Source organism: Hemiscyllium ocellatum, chromosome 19 (assembly GCF_020745735.1).
Source record: "Hemiscyllium ocellatum isolate sHemOce1 chromosome 19, sHemOce1.pat.X.cur, whole genome shotgun sequence".
NCBI lineage: Eukaryota > Metazoa > Chordata > Chondrichthyes > Orectolobiformes > Hemiscylliidae > Hemiscyllium > Hemiscyllium ocellatum.
In genome coordinates this window covers 13539425-13564293 of record NC_083419.1, presented here as the reverse complement: position 1 = coordinate 13564293, position 24869 = coordinate 13539425, and the positions used below count along the sequence as shown (strand labels likewise).

At 39.0% G+C, this 24869-nt stretch overlaps 1 protein-coding gene across 3 annotated transcripts in view; it reads left to right on the top strand.

The window, feature by feature from the left end:
- Positions 1-24869, top strand: part of LOC132824861 (host cell factor 2-like) — a 74607-nt gene that overhangs the window by 5371 nt on the left and 44367 nt on the right. For 2 of the 3 annotated variants that reach the window (XR_009645721.1, XM_060839658.1), the window contains exons 2-8: positions 4208-4356; positions 4902-5062; positions 7869-8071; positions 14660-14744; positions 16151-16257; positions 19650-19832; positions 22984-23304. Coding sequence is in view for 2 of the 3 variants with exons in the window: in XM_060839658.1 (XP_060695641.1) it covers positions 4208-4356; positions 4902-5062; positions 7869-8071; positions 14660-14744; positions 16151-16257; positions 19650-19832; positions 22984-23304 (1209 nt within the window). In the remaining variant the exon portion in view is untranslated. The remainder of the gene's footprint in view (positions 1-4207; positions 4357-4901; positions 5063-7868; positions 8072-14659; positions 14745-16150; positions 16258-19649; positions 19833-22983; positions 23305-24869) is intronic. The other variant, XM_060839659.1, reaches the window with a different exon arrangement.

Here is a 24869-nt window from a genome sequence, read left to right as displayed (position 1 = left end):
AGAGACCTTGGAGTGCAGGTTCATGGCTCCTTGAAAGTGGAGTCGCAGGTAGATAGGATAGTGAAGAAGGTGTTTAATGTGCTTTCCTTTATTAGTCAGTGCATTGAGAATAGAAGTTGGGAGGTCATATTGTGACCATTAGTTAGGCCACTTTTGGAATATTGTGTGAAATTCTGGTCTCCTTCCTATTGGAAGGATGTTGTGGAACTTGAAAGGGTTCAGAAAAGATCTACAAGGATGTTGCCAGGGTTGGAAGATTTGAGCCAGTGGGAGAGGTTGAATAGGCTGGGGCTGCTTTCCCTGGAGCATTAGAGGCTTAGAGGTTTAGAAAATCATGAGGGGCATAGATAGGATAAATAGACAAGGTCTTTTCCCTGGGATGGGGGAGTGTAGAACTAGAGGGCATAGGTTTAGGATGAGAGGGGAAACATACATAAAAGAGACCTAAGGGGCAACCTTTTCACATAGAGGGTAGTGTGTTTATGGAATGAGCTGCCAGAGGAAGTGGTTAAGGCTGGTACAATTGCAACATTTAAAAGGCATCTGGATGGGAATATGAATAGGAAGGGTTTAGAGGGACATGGGCCAAGTGCTGGCAAATGGGACTTGATTAGGTTAGAATATTTGGTCGGCATGGATGAGTTAGACCCAAGAGTCTGTTTCTGTGCTGTACATCTCTATGACTCTGTGCTGAAAAGATGGGTTGGCCATGCTAAATTACCCATAGTGTTCAGGGTTGTATAGGTTAGGTGTGTTAGCCATGGGCAAGGCAGAGATGGGGTAGGGGGAATGAGTCTGGGTGGGATGCTGTGTGGAAGCTTGGTGTGTTAGACCGAATGGCCTGTATCCATAAAAAATTTGAGAAGTCTCGAATACAAGAGCAGGGATATACTGCTGAGGCTGTATAAGGTTCTGGTCAGACTGAAATTTGAATATTGTGACCAGTTTAGCCTGCTGTCTAAGGAAGGGTGCGCTGGTCTTGGAGGAGGTCCAGAGGAGATTCACAAGAATGATTCTGGAAATGAAGAGCTTGTCATATGAAGAGTAGTTGTGGACCAGGGGTCTGAATTTGCTGCAGTTTAGAAGGATGAAAAGGTCTGTCATTGAAACTTAGAGTAATCCGAGAGATCTGGACACCTTGGACATGGAGAAAATGTTTCCACTAGTAAGAGTGACGAGGGCCTCAGGGCACAGCCTCAGAGTGAAGGGATCACTCTTTAGAACTGAGATGAGGAATTCCTTATGTTGAATTTATGGAGCTCATCGCTGCAGAAGATTGTGGAGGCCAAGTCATTAAATATCTTTAAAATATCTTTAGAAAGGCGATCAATGGTTGCAGGAAAATGGGTTGAGAAACCTATCAGCCACGATCAATAGCAGAGCAGATTCAATGCGCCAAATGACCTAATTCTGCTAAAATCAGCTTTAAAAAAGCAATGGAAATGTTTGTGGTTTTAATCTTCCTAACATTCTGGCTGCCCTAATGCTATTTTAGTGAATGATTGAGAAATTAACACTTCCAAAAATAAGTGTTTGAAGGCATATTTGCTTATTTGATTTAGTTGCTGCGTATTTACATGCAAATGGGAGGAGCATTGTCCGGAGAAGCTCTGGTAGGGTTAAACTTGTCATTAGTTGGGAGTCACTACAAGGCATTGGAATCAATATGATTAGATTAGATTACTTAGTGTGGAAACAGGCTCTTCAGCTCAACAAGTCTACACCGACCGTCCGAAGAGCAACCCACCCAGACCCATTCCCCGACATTTACCCCTTCACCGAACATGACAGGCAATTTAGTATGGTCAATTCACCTAACCTGCACATTTTTGGACTGTGGGAGAAAATCGTTGCATCCGGAGGAAACCCATGCAGACATGGGGAGAATGTGCAAACTCCACATAGACAGTTGCCCGAGGTGGGAATTGAACCAGAGTCTCTGGCACTGTGAGGCATCTGTGCTAACTACTGTGCCACCGTGCCACACAGTGGTAGTGTCCAGACTGCAAGGCTAGAAGATCTGTATTCCAAGATCCCACCTCTCCAGAAGTGGGTCAATGTGTCTAAGCAGATTGATTAAAAATATCTGTTGGCCATATTCAATAAATGCACTTTGAAAAGCAAATTTCGTTGATCAGGATTTTAGCTGATCGATGCTCTTATTTGGGACTGGTACAGCTGATGGCGATGTTATAGTGAACATACAATAAGCTGAGGGCTCTAGAATTTAAGACCCGATTCTGCATTATGTAGAACTCTTAGAATAAGAACAATTCTTTAATATGTGATTTCAATTTTAAGTTCCAAATGCATTTTGCAGTGTTCACATAAAGTCACGGCAAAACCTAAATTTTGATTTGATGGGGAGTAGAAGTAGTGGAAACTGCCATCTTTGTATGAAAATCATCCTTATTGTAGTGTATCAGTTGGTTTACAACTTGATGACATTTTAAGGGCTATAGTGTGAATAGCCTGATCATATCACAGCATTTAGCATTCAGCTAAAAACTTGTGTCACTTGCTGTTGAACCACTGTGAAACTACATACTAAAAATAATTAGAAAAACAGATAGTCAGGCAGAACTCGTTGAAGGAAACCACACCAGGAGTTCTCTCTCTAATGCTGTTGTGGGTCTACGTATAGCACATAGATTTAAGCAGTTCAAGAAGGCAGCTCACCCTCACCACCAAAGGTGATGAGGGATTGGCAACTAATGCTGGCTCAGCATTAACCTGGATGAATAAAAAAAAGATACTGACCAGGGTTGAATCGAGAAGAGAGTCTCAAACCGATTGGAGTTGATCATCCTGAGCAATAATCTTTTGAAAAATATTTTTATCATGAATCAACAAATCTCACCAACCAGCAAGCTGAAGAAGACTTTTAAAATTTCCAGTGAGATGAAATCTCTCAAAAAATGAACATTTTTGTTATGAAGAGAGTCCACCAAGTTACATCAGAACCAGGCTGTTTTTATTTTAAACTTTGCAGGTTCCAAGTACTATTTGGAAATGAGATTTTGTTTACCAAATAGCATTATTTGTTAAAACACAAAAAGAGTAGTGTATATTATGTATAAAGTGCAAACAAGTATAAAAACATATTAGTTTTTTAAAATTGCTTTGTGTTGTGAGATTTGCTGGTAAGACCAGTGCTTGTTGTTATCCCCATGTAGTGGTAGTGGTGCTGAGTTGCCGCCTTGAACTGCTGGAATCCAGATGGTGTGATTATGCCCATAGTGCTGTTAGAAAGCAACCTGCAGGAGTTTGGTCCAGGAACAGTGAAGGAATAGCGATTATAGCTCCATGTCAGGATAGTATTTGGCTTGGTGGGGAATCTGCAGGTTGTGGTCTTACACTGGGTTTGCTATCTTTGTTCTAGGTAGTAGATGTTACAGCTTTAAAATATGCTTTTGAAAGAGAACATATTGTCCAGTGATAGAGTGAGTAAATATTTACTTTGGTGAATGGGTGATCAAGTAGGCTTTTTGCTCTGGTTAATAGTAAGCTTCTTTTGTTGGAGTTGCATTCATCTAGAAGTCTGGAACTCTTGGATATTGAACAGGCTTTGGGGGGATGGAAAGTGAGTTAGTTGCCTCTAACCTGCACTTGTAACTACATTTTGATGTCCAGTCAAGTTCAGATTTTGGTCTATGATAACTGTCAAGATGCTGGTTGTGGGTGGTTCAGCAAAGGTAATGCCCTTGAGTATCTTGCGGAATTATTCCCTTTTGGTGACTGTCACTTGCCACTTCTTGGTCCAAATTGATATGTATTACAGGTCTCGCTACATATTGATATGTCCTGCTTCAGTATGAGTGTTCTGCAGCAATAGTCTGGAAGTGAAGTGATTGGCCTCATTAACCACACCATATTCTTTTGTTCTAAATATGGTTCCAACCAGTGGAGAACTTCTGCCTTGATTCCATTGCTCTGAATTTCATATTTCATAACATTTGTACAATTCTTTCTTTTCTGAAGAAAGACACAAGTTTCTGATTGAAAATATCTCATTGCCTGTTTCAAACACTAATTACAATTAATATGATGAAAATGTCTATGTTCTTAGAAAAATATTAAGCAATGCAATTATATTAATTTGAACTTGAGGTTCATAATGTGAAGTTTGTATGTATTTGTTCCTTTAATATGATTTTGTTAATTGAATCCTATCCTTTTTCTGTTTTCTGTGAATATTTGATTACAGCTACAAACCAGTGGTTTATCCCTGCAGTTAGGGGGGACATCCCACCAGGTTGTGCAGCTTATGGCTTCATCTGCGACGGCACCAGAATCCTGGTATTTGGAGGAATGGTAGAATATGGAAAGTATAGCAATGACCTATACGAATTACAGGCAAGCAATTGTTCCAACTACTACATTTATTTTGTGGTGTTAAAATTTCATCTCAACTCCTCAGAATCTTAATTTCTTCAGTTCAGAGGTCTCTTTGATAAATGGCATATTATGTTTGCAAATGTAATTTTCTGTTTGAAATTTCAAATTAGTGAAACATATTGGAAATTTGACATTTTAAGGTTCTCATCTATATTTTAGAATTCTTCCCCCACCTCACCCCTCCCTATCTCTTTGCAAGACCTCTAGATTTCTGTACCACACTAATTCTGGCCTTGTGTAATCTCGATTTTAAATGCTCCACCACTGATGGAAAAACATTCAGGGATTCTTTCCCTAATTCTCTCCACTTCTCTGCTTATCATACTCTCTTTAACATGCTCCTCAAAATCTTTGAACAGGTTTTGGTTATCTGACCAGATATGTCTATCTGTGATTTTATCTCATTTTAGTTCTGTAAGGTGCCTTACATTGCGGTAAAGAACACTATATAAATACACGTTGTTGTTTACTTGATTGTAAAAATCAGTTATTTTGTTTTGTAGGCGAGCAGATGGGAGTGGAAGAAATTAAAACCAAAACCACCTAAAACTGGTCCACAACCCTGTCCCCGCCTTGGCCACACCTTGTGTCTTGTTGGGAATAAGTGTTATTTATTTGGTGGCCTGGCTAATGACAGTGAAGACCCAAAGAATAATATTCCAAGGTACCCCCTGCTGACTTCTGCTACAAATAGTACTTTATGTTGTAATACTATGATACCTGATGCCGAATGCTGTTGCTAATCATTGGCTATTGCAGTATTGACTTTTGCTACGTTCCATGTGGATTTAAGAGCATTTTCAGCTACCAGTAAATAGGTAGATGACTGACATTTTGAGAATTCCACAATTGTTAATTCCTTCTATTGAGCAATTTTTAATTTTCTATTCATTTATAAAGTGAGTGAAATTGATTCTGACTGCTAGGCAGTGTTATAAGTCAAGCAAATGCAGTAGGATTGGAAAGGTGTTTTTCATGAGACACTTGGAACTAACTGATGCTGTAAAGCAAAGCAAGAAGTAGGATTTTGGATTATATCCATAATAATATTATGTAAGCAGAATTAGAAAATTAGAGGATTGGAAATGAAGATCATGACTGCAATTGCCTCAATCTATCTCTTTTTGCACTGCTTCCTCTTTTAGCAAAGTATATCCTGTGATGTTTCATAGAAGAAGAAATGGATATCTAAGGGAGAAGTTAAAATAGGTGACTGAATGAAAGGTTAGAAAGTTAGTTGCTGAGAAGGCTCTTTAGTGGGCGGCACGGTGGCACAGTGGTTAGCACTGCTGCCTCACAGCGCCTGAGACCCGGGTTCAATTCCCGACTCGGGCGACTGACTGTGTGGAGTTTGTACGTTCTCCCCGTGTCTGCGTGGGTTTCCTCCGGGTGCTCCGGTTTCCTCCCACAGTCCAAAGATGTGCGGGTCAGGTGAATTGGCCATGCTAAATTGCACGTAGTGTTAGGTAAGGGGTAAATGTAGGGATATGGGTGGGTTTCGCTTCGGTGGGTCGGTGTGGACTTGTTGGGCCAAAGGGCCTGTTTCCACACTGTAAGTCTAATCTAAAAAAAACAGATCCTGACGGGAAGGGTGAGAGAGGTAGTTGCAGAGTTTAGGGCCAAGGCAGCTAAATGTATTGCTTTGTGTATGCTCCAAACATACAATTTAAAATCAATTCTGTGTCTTTAAAAAAAAGGCAATGTTCTACCAGACACTTCAAAAGCATGTATGAAGGAAACTGAATGCAGTATGCAAATGGGCTTATGTAAAATATGATTGCCATGAAACTTGTATATTGGCTGTAAATGTAACACAAATACTTTTTAAACTAACATTCTGATGGTGAATTAAATGAGTCTGTTTCATTCTGTATTCACTATTTTCATTCTTATTTGGGAAAAAGTCTGATGAAGGGGCTATTATTTAGATGTATTAATGTCACTTTTGGCACCTGTATTTAAAAAGTAATGGTGCATGGGTATTGGTTACATTTGTGAAGAGTTATCTTTAAACAAAAATAAGATAGAAGAGTCTTTCTGGGCTCCTTCAGAGAGCAAATGGCTGCAGACCCTTGTAAGATAAATTTTTAAAAATTATTTATACGCCAGTGGTTTAACATTGAAGTTTGTTAGATTGTTTTGAGTACACAATAATCGAGGATTGATTTTCGTTTAGAAAACCGTGAGATTGTAAGTTTTTAGGACAGTTTGGAGCAGCTCTGACTGGAATCAACTATGGTTTGTCTCCAAGGAATGAGTTTTTCATAGTAGTTTGAGGGCTAAATTAACCCAATCCATTAGTTTGTCGACCTAAACTATATTCATGTAAGAGGACTCCAATTTCAAGGGAGGAAACTGGGAAGAATTAGTTGTGTAAAAGTTGAAGATTTGATATAAAAGCATAATTTCTCTGGACTTGTTTTGCTGTGAAATGATCGTTTTAGGAAATAGATTGAGGCCTTTGTTTTACTGTGGGTTTTAAGATTATTCTAAATTGTCTTCAATATTTAAATAGCTTTTGGTTGTTTTTATGTCTTTTGTGAAATAAACTTACGTTGTTAAAGAAACTTTTCAGCCTTCTGCAATTATGCTTCAGTGATTGATTAATTTTTTTTGTATTAGTTAACATGGTAATCCATCAGTTGTTCCATTAGCTGGAATCATAACTTTCCCTTTAATCTGTAGCTTGGCTGTAACCTTTGCACCACAGCTAACCTTTCTACCTTGTTTGTCAATGCACTTAACCCCCTCTTCATTGGTTTGCAGCTGCCCAGTTGTCCAGTCCTTTTCTGACACTGGTTTATTAACTCTTGCATTCATAAAAACAAAAATCAACTGTGCTTCACTTGACTACCATTAACAGACCAACACTGGAATCTGACTAATATTACATTTACATTTAAAACCTCACATCTGTGTACACACCATTGGTAAAAGTCATAAATTCTGTGAAACGAGTAAGTGATTTTTGTTATAATTGAAGACACACGAATGTATAATGTATTATATGATAAAAGTATGACTTTGATATGGGAGCTAAATTATGGCTCTGCATCTGGTGAAATTATTCCCTGTGCTCTATCCCATCTTTAATTGAAGAATGCACTTCGGAAAATATGACTAAGTCTGCAAGGAACATCTCCATGTTTTGAGAGAAGAAAATTTGACTGATTGTGCCTTTAATGTTTCTAGAGTGTACGGCTAAGGTACTTTTGTGTCGATTTGAGAATGCTGAATATTCCATCAAGTGTGATTAAGATCTGTTAAACTTTCATCAACTTCAGTATCAAACTCCTTTAAAGTTGATTGGGGGTTAAAATGTAGCTTGCTTTTATTGTTGCTTGTTGATGGTTGAAGAGTCACCACTGATGAGGTAGACAGCCAATCCATTTTTAAACTTGGGTTGGTTTTCTCAGTCTCCATCTCATATTGTTAAATGTGAACATTTTTTTTGTTTGCTGTATACGAAGGTACTTGAATGACTTGTACACTGTGGAGCTTAGATCTGGATCAGGAGTGGTGGGATGGGACATTCCAGTTACACATGGCACTCCGCCACCTCCAAGAGAATCTCACACTGCTGTTGTTTATAAAGATTCGAAGAAACCAAAGATGATCATTTATGGAGGAATGAGTGGATGTCGACTTGGAGACCTTTGGATATTGGATGTGGGTAAGTACACAAAAAGCTTAAAGTCCACCTAAATGTTTACGGGCTCCAATTGTGTATGGCCCTGTGACGTTTTACATGTAAAATGTACTACTGAAAAAATGTTTGTTGTTCAGAAAGTATGTGGTTCATTTTCAAATAGTTATTTATCCTGACAGGTGATATTGCAAAAATACATGGGAGGGCAGATGAAGAGAGACATTGCTTGTCCTTTTTGATCCTTTCACTTCAAAACTCTTCTTGAATGTTCTTCTCACAGCTTGTATGGTTAGCCAACAAGAGGAATTAAGACCAGAGCATCATACTCATTAAAAGGAAGAAAATTGAGTTGCTTATGATTTTCAACAGCTAGTTATGTTTGGGACTCCAAACCAGATCACCATCTTCATGATCTGGTTAAGGACTGATCATCTTTCATTTTTAAAGTGACGGAAAGGTTAGATCTCGGGGCAAAAAAAAAATAAGGCCACAAGATTTCACAGTCTTGAACAAAATAACAGTACTTTACAGTTTTTAGAAAAGTAATACAGTTTCTGTTAAATATACAATTATTTCCAACGGCCAGAATTAGCATGTTATAAAGACAAGTAATATATTGTCCCTACAGTGCATTTCAAAGGCAGATTCCCCACCCCAAAATGAAATACATTTAACAGCACAGATGTTCATCAAATCTTGTTAAACTTCACAAGTGATTATAATTCTTCACTCTTCCTCATCTGGCCATAATTCCCTCTCGAGAGCAACTTTGTCATGGACTGTTCCTGCTCTTGTCAATCATCCTCCTATTCTGGGTTCACACTCTCGTTGGTTCTGAAACTGTTCCAGTACTTGTTTACTGAGGCATCTCCAGCCTTTTGCCATTAACTAGCTTCAGTGAGCTAAAATCTGCTCTTAGGGTTTTCCCAGACCTTAATTGTATGAAACCGGTGCCGCTTGTGAGCTTTTCGATTCCATTCTCTCAGGTCAACTGAAGTATTAATACTTGCAGTCGTCTTCTGAGCCCTTAGTGATTACCCCCAGAAGTGAACCTTTACTTTCTTTCACTCCCCAGGACTTCATCTGAATCTTAAATTGAACACTTAGCTGCTTGCTTCTTTCTGACATTTTCTAATAACACAACCATTTAACTGCTCTTGATTACCCTGCAACACAGCTCTAAGTTAGTACTCCTAACATTGAGTCTGCTCTCTGTCTCTGTCTCACAAGTCAATAACCTGCAGTCCCTGTCTATATTCTTTCAAACAGTTCTTCTGTGACCCCCAAAGTGACCTAATAAATACCTTGCAATGAGCCCAATTCTTTTGCAGGACAGAATTGAATGTTGTAACTTCACAACCTCTAGTTCTGTAAATGTTACAGTTTTCACAGCATGCTGGAGGTGGGTTTCATGACAAACTACAATATGCAGATGATTGGCTATATTATAGAGTCATAGAGATGTACAGCATGGAAACAAACCCTTTGGTTCAACCCGTCCATGCCGACCAGATATCTCAACCCAATCTAGTCCCACCTGCCAGCCCCTGGCCCATATCCCTGCAAACCCTTCCTATTCATATACCATTCAAATGCCTCTTAAATGTTGCAATTGTACCAGCATCCACCACATCCTTTGGCAGCTCATTCCATACACATACCACCCTCTGCTTGAAAAAGTTGCCCCTTCGGTCTCTTTTATATCTTTCCCCTCTCGCCCTAAACCTATGCCCTCTAGTTCTGGACTCCCCAACCCCAGGGAAAAGACTTTTACCTATTTATCCTATCCATGCCCCCAATAATTTTGTAAACCTCTATAAGGTCACCCCTGAGCTAGATATCGCATTGGCATTGTTTTAGATGTGCACAAAATGCTGATAGTCTTTACTAATTTTCAACATCAGATGTCTCACCATATTGTGTGTTTAGGGCAAACCAAAAAATGCAAGGATACTTATTCAAGCAAGCACCCAATGTTTGCAAGTAACCACATATAGATATATCATTTAGAAAACAATCATGACATGTGGTGGTGCGAGGATCATTTGTTCTTTCCAGATCCTTCAAATTTGGCTGTCCTTACACAAGCACATAATCATTACTTTCATTATTCATGCTTGGACAGTGGGTCACTTCTGTTGTCTTCCTCAGACTAGAGTTGATTCCTTTGTGGCTTATGTTGACGTGACTTGATTTAAGCAAGACACCTGTTTGTCACACTGAATATCTGCCTTTTTTGGGTTTAAGACTTCCAGACCTGTTGCTGCTTGTTGATTCTGGAAGCTTTCATGCTCTGTGTTTGTGTTTGTATTTCCATCATAAACGTCCTTCAATGGATATGTATTTTTTAACAGCATACATATCTGAAATGTCAATGTATATCTGCTTTACTTCCTTGTGCTTCACTTCCAAGTGGTAGCTCTGCAAATGAAGTGACATCATTTGTAACTACTTTTGCAACAGGTGGAAATGGTTTGAGAAAGATGCTTCGGAGTGGTTTGTGGTCAACCTCTATTATGTGTTTCCCTCCTGACGTCGTACTGGCTTAAATACTCAAAGCAAAGACAGTAGCCAGGTGCTTGTGATCTGTGCACAGAGTCTTTTATTTGGAACACAAATTAGGAGCAGAAGTAAACCATTCAGCCCCTCAAGCCTAGCCACTAAAGAATGAGTCACTGATCTGTTTTATCCGCTCTCCCCTCCTCCAATGCTCAGTAACAGCAATGTATACCTCTACAAATGCAGTGCAGAAATTCACTAAAAATCTTTAGATACCACTTTCCAAACCCCTGACCACTGCCACCTAGAAGGACAAGGGCAACAGGTGCATAGAAATGCTGCCATCTGCAAGTTCCCTTCCAAGCTACTCACCATGCTGAATTGGCATTACATAGCCATTCCTTCAGTGTCACCAAGTCACAATCCTGGAATTTGCTCCCTAATATCATTGTGTGTCTCCTTACATGTCATGCATTGAAGCAGTTCAAAAAGGCAGCTCATCATCACCTTCTCAAAGGCATCTAGGGTTTGGCATGAAATAATCACTTCAACAAAATTTATATTTTGTAAATTAAGCTCTTCTCTACACTAGATAGGCTGGTCATTTTTAATCTTTTCATTTGACAGTTTCAATTTCACGTCATCACCTTGAGGAACTTGACGCAAATATGTAAAACGCAGAACCAGTGTCTGATGCTTCACATCAATTGATGCTTTCCTAACTGTCCCAAAGCAATTAATGACTCAAAATGTGACAAGACAAACTTGTTGTAGGATGTGGGATGACTCTTCACAATCTTCTCAGCAGGCCCACTTTTTATTTTCCAATTCATAAGATTCAGTGAGATCTGCAATGCAATGCAGTCTGCAACACTCCTCCACCCATCAATTATAGCAATGTTACTAATCTTATCTGTTCAGATTTCTTGCCCAACTGTGTATCAATTTCATAATTCTCCCATCCAGACCAGAAGAATTGCCAATTACCCTCAAATCTTTAAGTATATAGGTCCAGTTTCTAGAAAGTTCAGAGGCATCATGACTTACCCAGCTGTTGATGTCCTGTGACAGGTTTTGATCCAGCTTCCATGAAAACTACTCACATGGACAAGACAGGTCTTTTAAGAGTTCTAAATATATTACTCCCACTCACCTGCAGATGTATGGCAAGCTCTAATAGGTCAAACTGCTGTTCCAGAGTGCACTAAATCTTCCCAGCTGGAACTTCACACAGGATAATTATTCTTTGTTGGTTTGCATATCTATTGGCTGACCTGCAAAAGACATGCCTCGATCCAAAAACAATCAAAATCCCAGTGACTCTCTTCTAGCACCATGTTTTCACAAAATGTGAGAGCCTTTGTTATTTTAAATTTGATTTGAGCAGTTAAACCATATCACATGTCTATGGCAAACCAAAGCTGTGGAGGTAATTATTTAAGTAGAATAGACCATAATCAATGAATTTTAAGGTCAGAGGCTTTTCTGTTGCAGAGCTTAAAAATGTCCAGCCTGTTTGGTATAGGGAAAAACTTAATTTACAAGTATAAATTTGATATGTTCTTGGTTTAATTACAATTCTAAGTAATCATCTCAAAAGTGCTCTCTGACTTTGCCCTGCTGCTGAAGTGATTATATCATGAAAGTAGTCTTAATTAACTTTACAGTAAATACAAATTTAGAATACAAAACCTGCTGTGATTCAGCGTTAGTTAGGCAAATATATCATGCCCTTAAAAATGGGTGGATGAGAGTTCTCAAATTTCCACTTCATATTCTCTTCTTTGGAATAATGCATGTTTTTGTGGCAATGTTATCCTGTATTTGCACAATAGCTGATTTTAATTGGATACTGACACTGGATGCACAAGACCAAAAGAAATATCTTTGCAATGATTTCCTTAAATGTTTTTAAAATATTGTTTTATGGAATTGTGGATATCATTATCTGGTAAACCATTGGAAATCAGCAGAAAGCAGGAAATTAGCAAGCACTCAACACAGACTACGTTTCAGTGTCTACACTGGAGTTTTGCCAAGTGGGATTGGGGCTTCTGTTGTAGTTGTGAGTGGAAGTTTTGGTTTGTGCGAGCGCCATGGAAGCAATGCACCCAACACTCCTTTTAACCCTGTTCCAAAACGCAGTCACATCAGAATCAATAACATTTTCTGCCTCCAAAAGTGCTGTCAGACCTGTTGAGTTGCTCCAGAAGTTTTGTTTCTACCCATGGTTTGTTCCCTCTGTTGGCCTCTGTACTGAGCAACATTTTTATCCTCAATGATTTCAATATTCATTTTGGCTCCCTTTTATCCTCTAGTAACGTTCAGTCCTCCTTCTCTGCCCATCTGCCTTTCCTTACTGTATTGCCCTACCAATACATATAGCCTTATGGATAACTTTGTTATTGGGTTGAGAATATCATTTCAATTTCCCGTCCTTTCTCTACCAAGCTAAATTCACCCTTCTGCTGGTTCCTTGTACCCTAGCCCTAGAAACTGGATCACTTTCTAGTTCCTCTCCTGTGTCCTGTTGTGCATCTGGTAATTTCTGTTATGTTTTAATCCCTTAAATTCATTGCTGGTAAACTACCGAGTAGCTATTCTCTCTCGCTGGTTTACGTAGTAGCTGACATACTAACTAACTTTGCTTATTGCTCCTCCACTTTCAAAGCTGTGTCCTCACCCCTTTTGTTTAAAAAAATCTTGCCATATTTTTGACCATGCAAACTCGTCCTCCAGCTCGTCATCTTTTTCTCGCTAAAATGCTTGACTGTGTAATAGTTTCCCAATCCACACCTATCTTTCGCGCAGTTCTTTTTGTCTCTGAGTAGATTTTCACCCAAAGTATGGCACATCAGTACTCCCAAATAAACTAGCAAATGCCATCCCCAATGAATGACTGGTGCATTGTAAGTCAGCATCTTCCCTAACCTCACTGAGTCTTTGGTATGTTCTAACACCAGTGTCTCTTAACTGTTTTCTCTTGTCCATCACAATGGGACTGGCCTGTTAGGTTCTATTGGTGCCTGTTCAAGGTAAAGAATCTCCAGCACTGTCTTCTCTTCCCACCCCTTCACCATTGTATCCAAGACGCACACTATCTCCTAACGTATGAGCATCTCCATGCATGCTGTAACATCAACTCTCTCTCTTCAGCACAAGCATCGAATTTTCCATTGACTCAACTCTGTATCTGGCATCCAACCTTGGCTGTGCTCCATTTTCTTTTCCTAGGTAACACTACTAAGATCGAAACCTTCCATTATAAATTAATTATCCTTCATGCTTCCATTCCCTGGCTTAGACTTAGTATTTTTGCTACATTTGTGCATTGTGCGACTCTGAACTGAGTTTCTGACTATCATTTTTGGAAAAACAGCTGTCTGTTTGCACCCCCACTGCATTACCAATCTTCACTTCAACTCTTATTATGACTAGAATTGACTATTTCTTACTACTTGATCAGGTCTATTGCTGACCCCTCAGTAAACTTCAATTCATCCCGTAATCAGTCCACTTTCCCCCGTACTATTGCCCAAAATCTGGTTTTCAAATCCTGACATATAAATGTCTTCATGACCTGAGCCTTCTATTTCTGGAAACTCCTTTCAATCCCACAGCCATCCCATCTACCACTTTAATCTTCCCTGCTTTTTGTTAAGCCTTCTAGAATCCTATGTTCTAGAATTCGATCTCTACACTCCCTATCCACTTCACACTCCCTAACACCCACATTCTCAATTAAGATTTTGGTTACCCTTCCTAATATTTCTATCATTGTTTTAGCATTCATATTTTCTGCCAGGGTACCTTTAGAGAGACTTGTAGTATGTATTGCTTGTTAAAGATACCATATAAATGCAAGTTGATCTTGGAGCTGTCCTTCGTATGTTTGCAAAAGTGTTGATTGATGTGTAAAGCTGTGCACAAATGATTAAATTGCTTGTCTTCAGCTTAATATATCACTTATTAACTATCGAAAAAAACATGAAGTGAATTGCAGACTGTGGGACTATCTAAAGGGAAACATATTACTTTTGGACTCTTATCTGACCAACAGCGTTGTGCAGATGTTTACTGTATATTGTCAAGTATTTCTTCCATTGTTTACAGAAAGCTTGGTATGGACTAAACCAGCAACCAAGGGTTCAACACCACTCCCTCGGAGTTTGCATTCTGCTACTGTTATTGGAAATAAGTAAGTGCTGTTATCTGTAGGTTATCTGAAAAGATTAGTGAACAAGAAAAATGATGGTGATAGAGAGTCATTGTTCATGGCCACAGGGTAGTGAGTGCATATCATTTCTCATGCACATGAGTTTAAAAGAAGCGTACCACCTCAATCAGAATGATAAATGCTCTATTTCAAATAATTCGGAGAGGTGTGAGAGAGATTTTTGAAAATATGCATTGATCCATCTTTTACTGGGTACTTAATTCTGGCAGGTGAATATCGTGAATGATGAGCATCTGGGTGCTACACTCAAATCATTGTGACTTTTAAAACACCTTTCCAAATATAAGCTTGCATGTACTGTAGTTAAAAACTGAAGAAGACTCCTTTCCCATTCCTAGCCAACAGAAATGATTTGCTTCTAGATGAAAGATTCTTCATCAAGGTGGTGAATCAAGTCATCTCTGCATGCTGGTCACATCAGTGCTGATTCATAGCTGTTGAAATGCGAATCACATCTACCTACCACTTTTGATTATAACCACGTGCGTTTGAATATCTGCAGAATTGTTTTCAAATGTAGTCATCCACGCAGGTATCCTTACCCCTATGTGGAAGGTTCCTATAGTAGTTCTGCTAGTTTGCTGTTCTTGTGAAGCAGGTTTAAGGTTGCAGCAATTAAAAACACAACACAGACTAAGTGGCTGGCAGTGAGTGTATTTCAGTCTCAGGCAGTATTTTGCGTTTGCATCACTTGCGCCATAGTTTTATAAACCACTTGAGTGGTTTAGAGCATTCAACACCAACATTGTTTAATTATACTTTTATGAGAAATGTATTACCATTGTAGTGAACCTTTGACGCGCTGATCCTCCAATTTTTATAAGTTTTAACTAAATTATCACTGAAACTAAACTTCAAATATAAATGGCATTTGAATTTCTGATATTTTATACCTGGTTATATTATGTTGATACATTTTTGTTCATTAAGTTGTAATTATCATTGTTTAGCATCTCATCTGTTATGTAACACATTTTCAAATTAGGTGCTAGAATCCTGTTATCAGTGGTCTTTTTAGTTTGCGTAAACTCTTACCTGTACTTGTTGCTTTGATAATTACATATTCATTTAAATTCTTTTATAAATTAGACGGTCAATTGTCCAAATTGTTTGGGTTTCCTCCCAACACTTATTTCTAAATGAGCTTTTCAAAAGTATGTTTCAGAGTAAGTGTATCTGAACACTCCAAATTTCCCATCAGTTTGGATAATTGACATTCTGTTGCATTTAACCAGCATGAACCATAGCCGATTGTGTTTTGCTTGTTAAGTCTGATATATCTGTTTCAAATACAATTGCACAGTTTTGTTGTAAATGGTTTTGAGCACAACCTGTTTATGTTTTTGTCTGTATTTATTTTCCTTTAGAATGTTTGTCTTTGGTGGCTGGGTACCACTTGTGATGGATGATGTGAAAGTTGCCACTCATGAAAAGGAATGGAAGTGCACAAATACACTTGCTTACTTACATTTAGGTCAGTCCCTTGAGTTTCCTTCTTAAGCAACTAATGCATATGAAATCAAACCATATTTTCCCCACTTGTTATCTCCAGCCATTGTTTACAAATTGTAGCCAAAATAATGTGTTTTCCATTTCTCTTTCTTGTGTAATTTTGAATTTTGTCCATTAGGTGAGTGTTGTGGGTCAGTCAGTAACTCAACTGAGCCAGAAAATTGCAGATTCAAATCTCATTCTGGAGACTTAAACACGCAATCAAGGCTAACCGTGCAGTTCAGTGTCGATGGTGTCCTGCACTGTTAGTGACACTGTCTTTTGAATGAAATGTTAAACCAAGGCTTAGTTTGAAAAAAGAATATTAATGATCAACAACAGTTTATTCAAGATATTTTTTAGCCGAGAGAGTTATCTATGCTAGAAAGTAGTCTAGAATGTAATGATTCAAAATTTCCCAGCAGTATTTTTCCACTTCACTTTTTGAGCAGAATTATTGTGCAGTTCATTACAGAAACAATTTTAGGTTGAACAATTTAAATAATTTGATTGTTTACTTGATCTAAATTCAACAAATAATATGTATCTGTTTGAGGAGGCAATTCTTCATGTTATACTTGAACTTTTTGCTATCTTCTAAATAAGAGCAAAGTCTGTTTCCTTGAATGTCCACATTTATATTGATTGTGCTGATTTGTTTTCATTTCAATTCATCCAAAATGGATATTTAAGATGCAGCAGATATCTCGATTTCACATCTGTGGCAGAAATATGTTGAATGCTGACAATATTTTGCTCGTTCTGCCTGATCGTTATTATGTTAAGACTATAAAAAGTAGGAACAGAAGTAAATCCTCGAGCCTGCTGTGCCATTAAATAGGAATGTGGCTGATCTGACATTTCTTACATCCGCTTTCCTAACTTTTCCCCGTAATCCTTGATTTTCCCCAAGTGATCAAGAATCTGTCTCTCGCCGCCTCAAATATACATGGAGTCTCTGTTCTCATGGCTCCGCAATCCTCAGAGAAGAAATTGGCACCCCTAAAAGTGAGACCAAGCCCTCTGACCGTTTACTCTCCCATGAGGAGAAACATCCTCTCCACATTTACCCAGTCTTGGCTCAGAATTAGGCTCTTTACTGCAGTGCCACAAGAGCCCTATCAATTCTTTTATAGTTTCAGTTAGACTTCCCCACTATTGTCTCATAACACTCTTGAAATAATGGCCAACATTTCATTAGCTTTCCTGATTACCTGCTGCAGCTGTGCGCTAGCTTTCTGTGTTTCATGCACAAGTACCCCCAAGGCCCTTTGTGTTGCAGCTTACTACAGTCTTCAGTGTTCTTTTGTTCTCCCTTGCAAAATGTACAACTTAACATTTTCTCACATGCTCCATTTGCCAACTTTTTGCCCACTTATATAGCATATCAAAATCTGTCTGATTACTGTGTGTTCTGCCTTTCCACCTATTCTTGTGTTGTCTGCAAATTTGGCTGCAGTATATTTGCTGTCTTCCTCGAAGTCATTAATATATATTGTAAACAGTTGCTGTCCCAGCACTGATCCCTGTGGAACCCCACTTGTTGCACATCAGCAACTTGAAAAGGAATCCTTTATCCTCACTTGCTGTTTCTTACCTAATAACCAATTCCATATCCATACCAATATATTACCTCCAACATCATAGGCTCTTATCTTATGACTTGACCTTTTAAGGTACCTTGTTGAATACATTCTCAAAGTCCAAATACAACACATTACTAGTTGCCGTGTATTCACTCTGGTTGAGACTTCCTCAGAAATCTTCAATAAATTAGTCAGATATAATTTCCCTTTTGTGAAGCCATGCTGACTCTGCTTTATTAGATTATGATTTTCCAAATGTTCACCTGTTACTTCCTTTAATTTTTCCAATGATAAACGCAAGGCTAATCAGCCTATAGTTATCTACTTTTGCCTGCTTTCCTTTTTGAAAGGGCGTGTCACATTGGCAGTTTTCTGATCCTCTGGTCCTTCCCACAAGTCTAAGGATTTTTGGTAAATTATAATCAATGCATCCAGTAGCTATGTAGATACTTCTTTTAAGATCGTCAGATGCAAGCCATCAGGGCCAGGGGACTTAGCTGCCTTTAGACCCATGTGTTTGTCTAATACCACTATTCTGGTGATAGCTTTGCTATTTAATTCTCCCCTCATATTCTTCAATGTTATGGGATATTCATAGACTGATGCAAAATATGTTCCCCATAACTATCTTCCCAGATTCATTTTCTAAGGTGCCTATGTTCGTTTGGATCTCTTTCCTCTTCTATGCATATTTTAAAAAGTCCTTATTGTCAGTTTTTATATTACTTGCAAGTTTGCCCTTGTAGTTTATTTTCTCTCTTTATTAGTTTGAGTCCTCCTTCGCTGGATTTTGAACTTATCCTAGTCTTTGGGGCTATCACTGACTTTTGCCTCCTTCTGTGCTTTCTCCTTCAACGTTAACTGCCTTGCTTAGCCGTAGATGGTTCATCCCTCTCTGAGTATTCTTCCAGACTGGGATATATTTCTGCAGAGTGTCACAAATTGCCTCCGTAAATATTTGCCACTGCTTGCTTACTATCTATCTTGCTTATTTATCTGCCCACTTTAGCTAAATGTTTAATCTTCATTTCATTATAATTCTCTTTGTTTAAGTTAAACACTATTGTTTCCAACCCATATTTCTCACACACAAGGCAAATATTAAGTTCGTCATGGTATGATAAATCTAATTAATTTTTTTCCCATGCATATTTCTGTTTGTAAAACACTGTGAAATGTAGTCCCGTAGCTTATTTTTGCAACAAAGCACAGCATTTTATTGTCATATTTTAGGGACAAAAGTAATTTACAAAAATATCAAATCCCATGGTTATTTTTTCATATTTTTAAAAAAATTAAGGTCTAAATCTTTTGTTGGTTACCAGTTTCAGACTTCATAGCTTTAATGCACGTCACCATAGATCCTTTAATTATGTAGCTACTTCAAACAGAGCTAGCTTTAGGAGCATATTGTCAGTATGACTCACCGATAGCAAAAATACAATATTTAATTGCCTTTACTAGGTGGTTAAATTTTCTTAAACCACTAGTTCATAAAGTGCATCCATGAATAAATAGTATTTATGTGACTGTATATTCAGATATAACCTGGTTAAAATCTGGTACCATGAAGTGTACTTTCTTTATTCCTCGCATCAAATGCCTTATAATATGAAACTGTTGAAATTGTATTTGTTGGAAAGAGTCTCTTGAGGTATTTAATTTGTAGCTGTGTTGATAATTTTGCAGTATATGTAATAATTTTGATAATTTGCTTTGCCTTTCTGCAAGTGGTGTAATTTAAAGATATGCTTTGGTAAAATGAATTAAATTAATGCTATATTTATAGCAGATGGCTACATCTGGACACCTGTAGTCTCAGACACGTTGGAGGACAATGTACCGAGGGCCAGGGCTGGCCACTGTGCTGTTGCGATTCACACTCGTCTTTATATTTGGAGTGGAAGAGATGGCTACCGGAAGGCTTGGAATAATCAAGTCTGCTGCAAAGATCTTTGGTATTTGGAAACTGGTGGGTGTTGCATAATCCTTAAAATAAAACTTGCTCTGATCCTTTTTTTGTTAAACTGCATTGAAAATTGTTGTAGAAGTCAGTTGAAAGTATGGCAAGGTGATGTGTTTTTAAACAGCAAAGGAGAAATTTTAGAGTCATAGTTATACAGTATAAAAACAGTTCCTTTGGCCTACCATGTCTATGCTGATCAAGAAATACCAACCTGCACTTGGTCCATAACCACCTGTGTCCTGGCAATTGAAGTACTCATCCAGATGCTCCTTAAATGTGGTGCGAATCTCTGCTTCCACCATCTTCTCAGGTAGCACATTCCATATTTTTACCACCCTCTGGGTGGAAAATATTCTTTCTCAGATCTCCTCTAAACCACTTTTTCCTCACCTTACATTTATGCCCTGTTGTGTACGTCTGCCATGTAGACACTATGGGGAAGAGGTTTCTCATGATTTACCCTGTCTATGTCTCTCATAATTTTTGTATCTCAATCAGATCACCCCCCTCAGCCGCCTCTGCTCTAGGGAGAGCAAGCCCAACCTATCCAGTCTCTCATCATAACTGAGACTTTTCATCCCAGGCAACATTCTGATGAATCTCTTCAGTGCAATCACGTTCTTCCGATAGTGTGGCGACCAGAATTGCGCACAGTAATCCATTTGTGGCCTAACCAGTGTTTTATAAAGTTGTAACGAGACTTTCCTGGTCCTATATTTTATGCCCAGGCTAATGAGGGCAAGCATCCCATATTCCTCCTTCATCCTGTCTACCTGTATTGCCATCTTTTCAGGGAGGTATGGATTTGTACATCAAGATCCATTTTTTTCCTCAGTATTCCGTAGGGTCCTACCATTCATTTTGTAAGTCCTTCCCTTATGCGTCATTTTGGATTAATGTCAGAAAATTCTTCATGCACATTAAATACGTGGAGGAGACCACCTGAATAAGTAGAATAAGCAAAGATCTGCGATCATATGAAAAAAACATATCTGGTGCTGTACTTTCTGGGGACCACAGTGTACAGCTGGATTGCTGTGTCTGTATTGCTTAACACAGAAGAGTGTATCAGAATTAATGAGTTATTTTCTGGCTTCAAAAGTTTAGATAATGGTGTGCCACCAGGATCAGTCCTAGGGCCTCAATTATTTGCTATCTATATTAATGACTTAGAGGAAAGGGTACAGTGTAGTGAATCAAAATTTGTTGAATAGATGGGTCCACTCCTTTTTGTCATTTACATAAAATGATTTGGATGCGAGCATAAGAGGTATACTATTAAGTTTGCAAATGACACCAAAATTGGAGGTGTAGTGGACAGTGAAGAAGGTTACCTCAGATTACAACAGGATCTTGATCAGATGGGCCAATGGGCTGAGGAGTGGCAGTTGGAGGTTAATTTAGATAAATGCACGGTGCTGCATTTTGGGAAAGCAAATCTTAGCAGGACTTCTACACTTAATGGTAAGGTCCTCGGGAGTGTTGCTGAACAAAGAGACCTTGGAGTGCAGGTTCATAGCTCCTTGAAAGTGGAATCGAAGGGAGATAGGATAGTGAAGGAGGTGTTTGGTATGCTTTCCATTTTTGCTCAGAGTATCGAGTACATAAGTTGGGAGGTCATGTTGTGACTGTACAGGACATTGGTTAGGCCACTTTTGGAATATTGCATGCAATTTTAGTCTCCTTCCTATTGGAAAGATGTTGTGAAACTTGAAAGGGTTCAGAAAAGATTTACAAGGATGTTGCCAGGGTTGGAGGATCTGAGCTACAGGGAGAGGCTGAACAGGCTGGGGCTCCTTTCCCTGGAACGTCGGAGTCTGAGGGATGACCGTATAGAGGTATATAAAACCATGAGGGGCACGGATAGGATAAATAGACAAAGTCTTACGCCTGGGGTGGGGGAGTCCAGAACTAGAGGGCATAGGTTTAGGGTGAGAGGGGAAAGATATAAAAGGGACCTAAGGGGCAACTTTTTCATGCAGAGGTGAAACGTGTGTGGAATGGGCTGCCAGAGGAAGTGGTGGAGGCTAGTACAATTGCAACATTTAAAAGACATCTGGATGGGTATATGAATAGGAAACATTCTGGTGAGCCTTAGTTGCACTCACTCTTGGAAAGTATATGCTTCCTTAGATTCTGAAGCAACTTGACAGTGGAGATATTGAGATGTTTTCACTCGTGGGGAATCTTGAACTTGAGGACATAGTTACAGAATACATGAATTTAGAATGGAGCTGTGAAGGTTTTTCACCTCCTGGAGGGAGTGAATGTTTGGAATGTTCTACTTCAGGGAATTGAGGCTAAATCACAAAGTATTTAAAGAGAAGGTAGATAGATTTTTGAAATATCGGTGAGTTAGTGGCTATGTTGAGCTGCCAATGTAAGAGGAGATCAACAATGATATTTTTGAATCTCAGAGCAGGCTTTTGAGGGCCCAAATGACCCACTCCTCCTATTTCTTATTTTCTGTGCATTCGTATCTGTTTCATAATTTTGTGTGCTTCAATGAGATCATATTCTTCTAATCTACCAGTCTCCTCGATCTTTCCACAGAGGCTAACCCTGCATACCAGGAAACATTCTGGTGAGCCTTAGTTGCACTCACTCTTGGAAAGTATATGCTTCCTTAGATAAGGAGACCATAAATGTTTAGCTGAAATGTAACTCAGCTTGTTTTGTAAGCCTATGGTAGAAGTGAAAACAATTGAGAGAGAGTAAAATGTAATCAGATGCACAAAGGGTTTTGTGGTGCACCTGTGCGTGTCTACTCTAGGTTTCTTTAGGATAAGGTTGATATTTGGATAACTGAGGAGATCAGTTTACTTGCGTATTTTCTTCAGGGCAGATTCTTGTGGAAGGTTTAATATTATAGGTTTGGGCAGAGGGATGTAAGTGATCTACAGTCAGTTCTTCAATAATGCGATGGTTGTGTCTTGTGCAACCCCATAGTACAGAAAAATCGTGCTTAAAGTGTTGGTGCTGTAATTGTGTTACAGCCAGCACACGTTTTAAAAGTTTGTGCTGAGGAAATAGCATCCCCAATTAATCAATCGTATTTCAGCCAATTTGTGTTGACAAAACGGGTGTTATAACAGAAAGACCTGTATTAAAATAGTTTTCCTAAAACAGAATCTGAATAAGTTTCTTTTCTCTTTAGAAAAGCCCCCTGCACCTTCCCGTGTGCAGTTGGTCAGAGCTAGCACAAATTCACTCGAAGTATGTTGGGGTGCAGTTCCTACAGCAGATGCCTATCTTCTTCAGCTGCAAAAGTATGATATGCCACCATCAGCTGCCACCACCACCACCACCACCACAACTACCATGGCAACTCCAGCTTTGAGCAATACTACACTACCACAGAAGACTTCATGTAGCCCTGTTTCACCTACGCCTGCTATTCCTGCTGCACCATTGCATTCACCACTCCCTGTTTCTAAAGTTGCTTCTCCCACGAGTGTACTGATCCCTGGAATGACAAGTAAGCCACAATATTTTTAACAATTCTAGCTTCATCATGTGAACCTTTGTTTTCATGTTTATCATGTGCCATTTGTATAAGAATTTATACGTAAGGCTCATTTTTACAAATATTGAAATGCTACAGGAATATAATCTTTTAATGCACTTTACCTGGAACAAGGTGGCTTTTATGGCTTTGGATTTTAAAAGCTCTCTTTTAAAAATGTATGAGACTATTGATTTTTGACTAATGATCCTATTTCAAGTTATATGCAGGTTTTTGTAAATTTCTTGGCTGAAATTTTCAAGGCAGGTGATCAATCCTTTAAGTCAAGATTAGAGTGGTGCTGGAAAAGCACAGCAGGTCAGGCAACATCCGAGCAGCAGGGAAAAAAAAAATCAATGTTTCGGGCAAAAGCTGAATCCTGATGAAGGGCTTTTAATGTTGCCTGACTTGCTGTGCTTTTCTAGCACCACTCTAATCTTCACACTGATCTTTAGCATCTGCAATACCCACTTCTGCTTGATCACCTTTTAACAATATCTAGCTACTGTGAAGCATTCATTCACTGCTTGATTTAACTTATTTTCTTGTTTGGTTCTATCTGATATCTTCACCACACCTCATACTGATTGTCTTTTACTTTTATTTTATTTATATTTTTTCATGGGCTGTGGGTGCCATTGATTATGCCAGAATTTATTGCTCATTCCAAATTATCCTCAAAAGTTGGTAATGAACAGCCTTCTCAAAATGCAGCACCCTTAAGTGTAGGCATGCGCACGGTGCTGTCAGGAGTAAGTTCCAGATTATTAATCCCAGGATAGTGGAGGTAAAGTGATGTAGTTCCAAGTCAAGATGGTGTGGGGTTTGGAGTAGAATTTGCAGGTGGTGATATTCTTCTTCATCTGCTACCTTCTCCTTTGAGATAGTAATGGTCACAAGTTTGGAAGTTGCTGTCGAAGGTGCCTGGGTGATTGCTGCATTGTATTTTATATATGTTACGCGCTGCTGTCGCTGAGGTGAAGAGAGTGAATGCTGAACGTGTTGGGTGGGGTGCTGGGTTGGTGAGTAAACTAGGATGGGGACATAGCTGGCTGGCCAGCATTTATTGCCCACTGCTAGTTGTTTTTGAGAAGTGATGGTCAAATGTCTTCTAAACTACTGCAGTCCACGTGTCGTAGATAGATCTATAATGCCATCAAGGCCTGAATTCCAGGAACCTGACCCAGCGACAGTGAAGGCATAACGGTAGGTTTTCAAGTCAGGATGATAATTGGCTTGGAGGGAGCTTGCAGGTGATTGTATTCCCATGTATCTGCTGCCATTTTCCTGTGATCATGGGTTTAGAAGGTGCTGACTAAGAATCTTTGCAGTTCTGCAGTGCATGTTGTAGATCGTACACATTGCTACTGCTGAGTGTCAGTAGTCGAGGATGTGGGTATTTGTGGGTGTGGTGCCAATCAAGTGGGCTCTTCCTGAATGGTGTTAGAATTGCACCCAACCAGGCAAGTGGGAGTATTCCACCACATTCCTGTCTTATACCTTGTAATAGTGGATAAGCTTTGGAAGTCTGGAGGTGG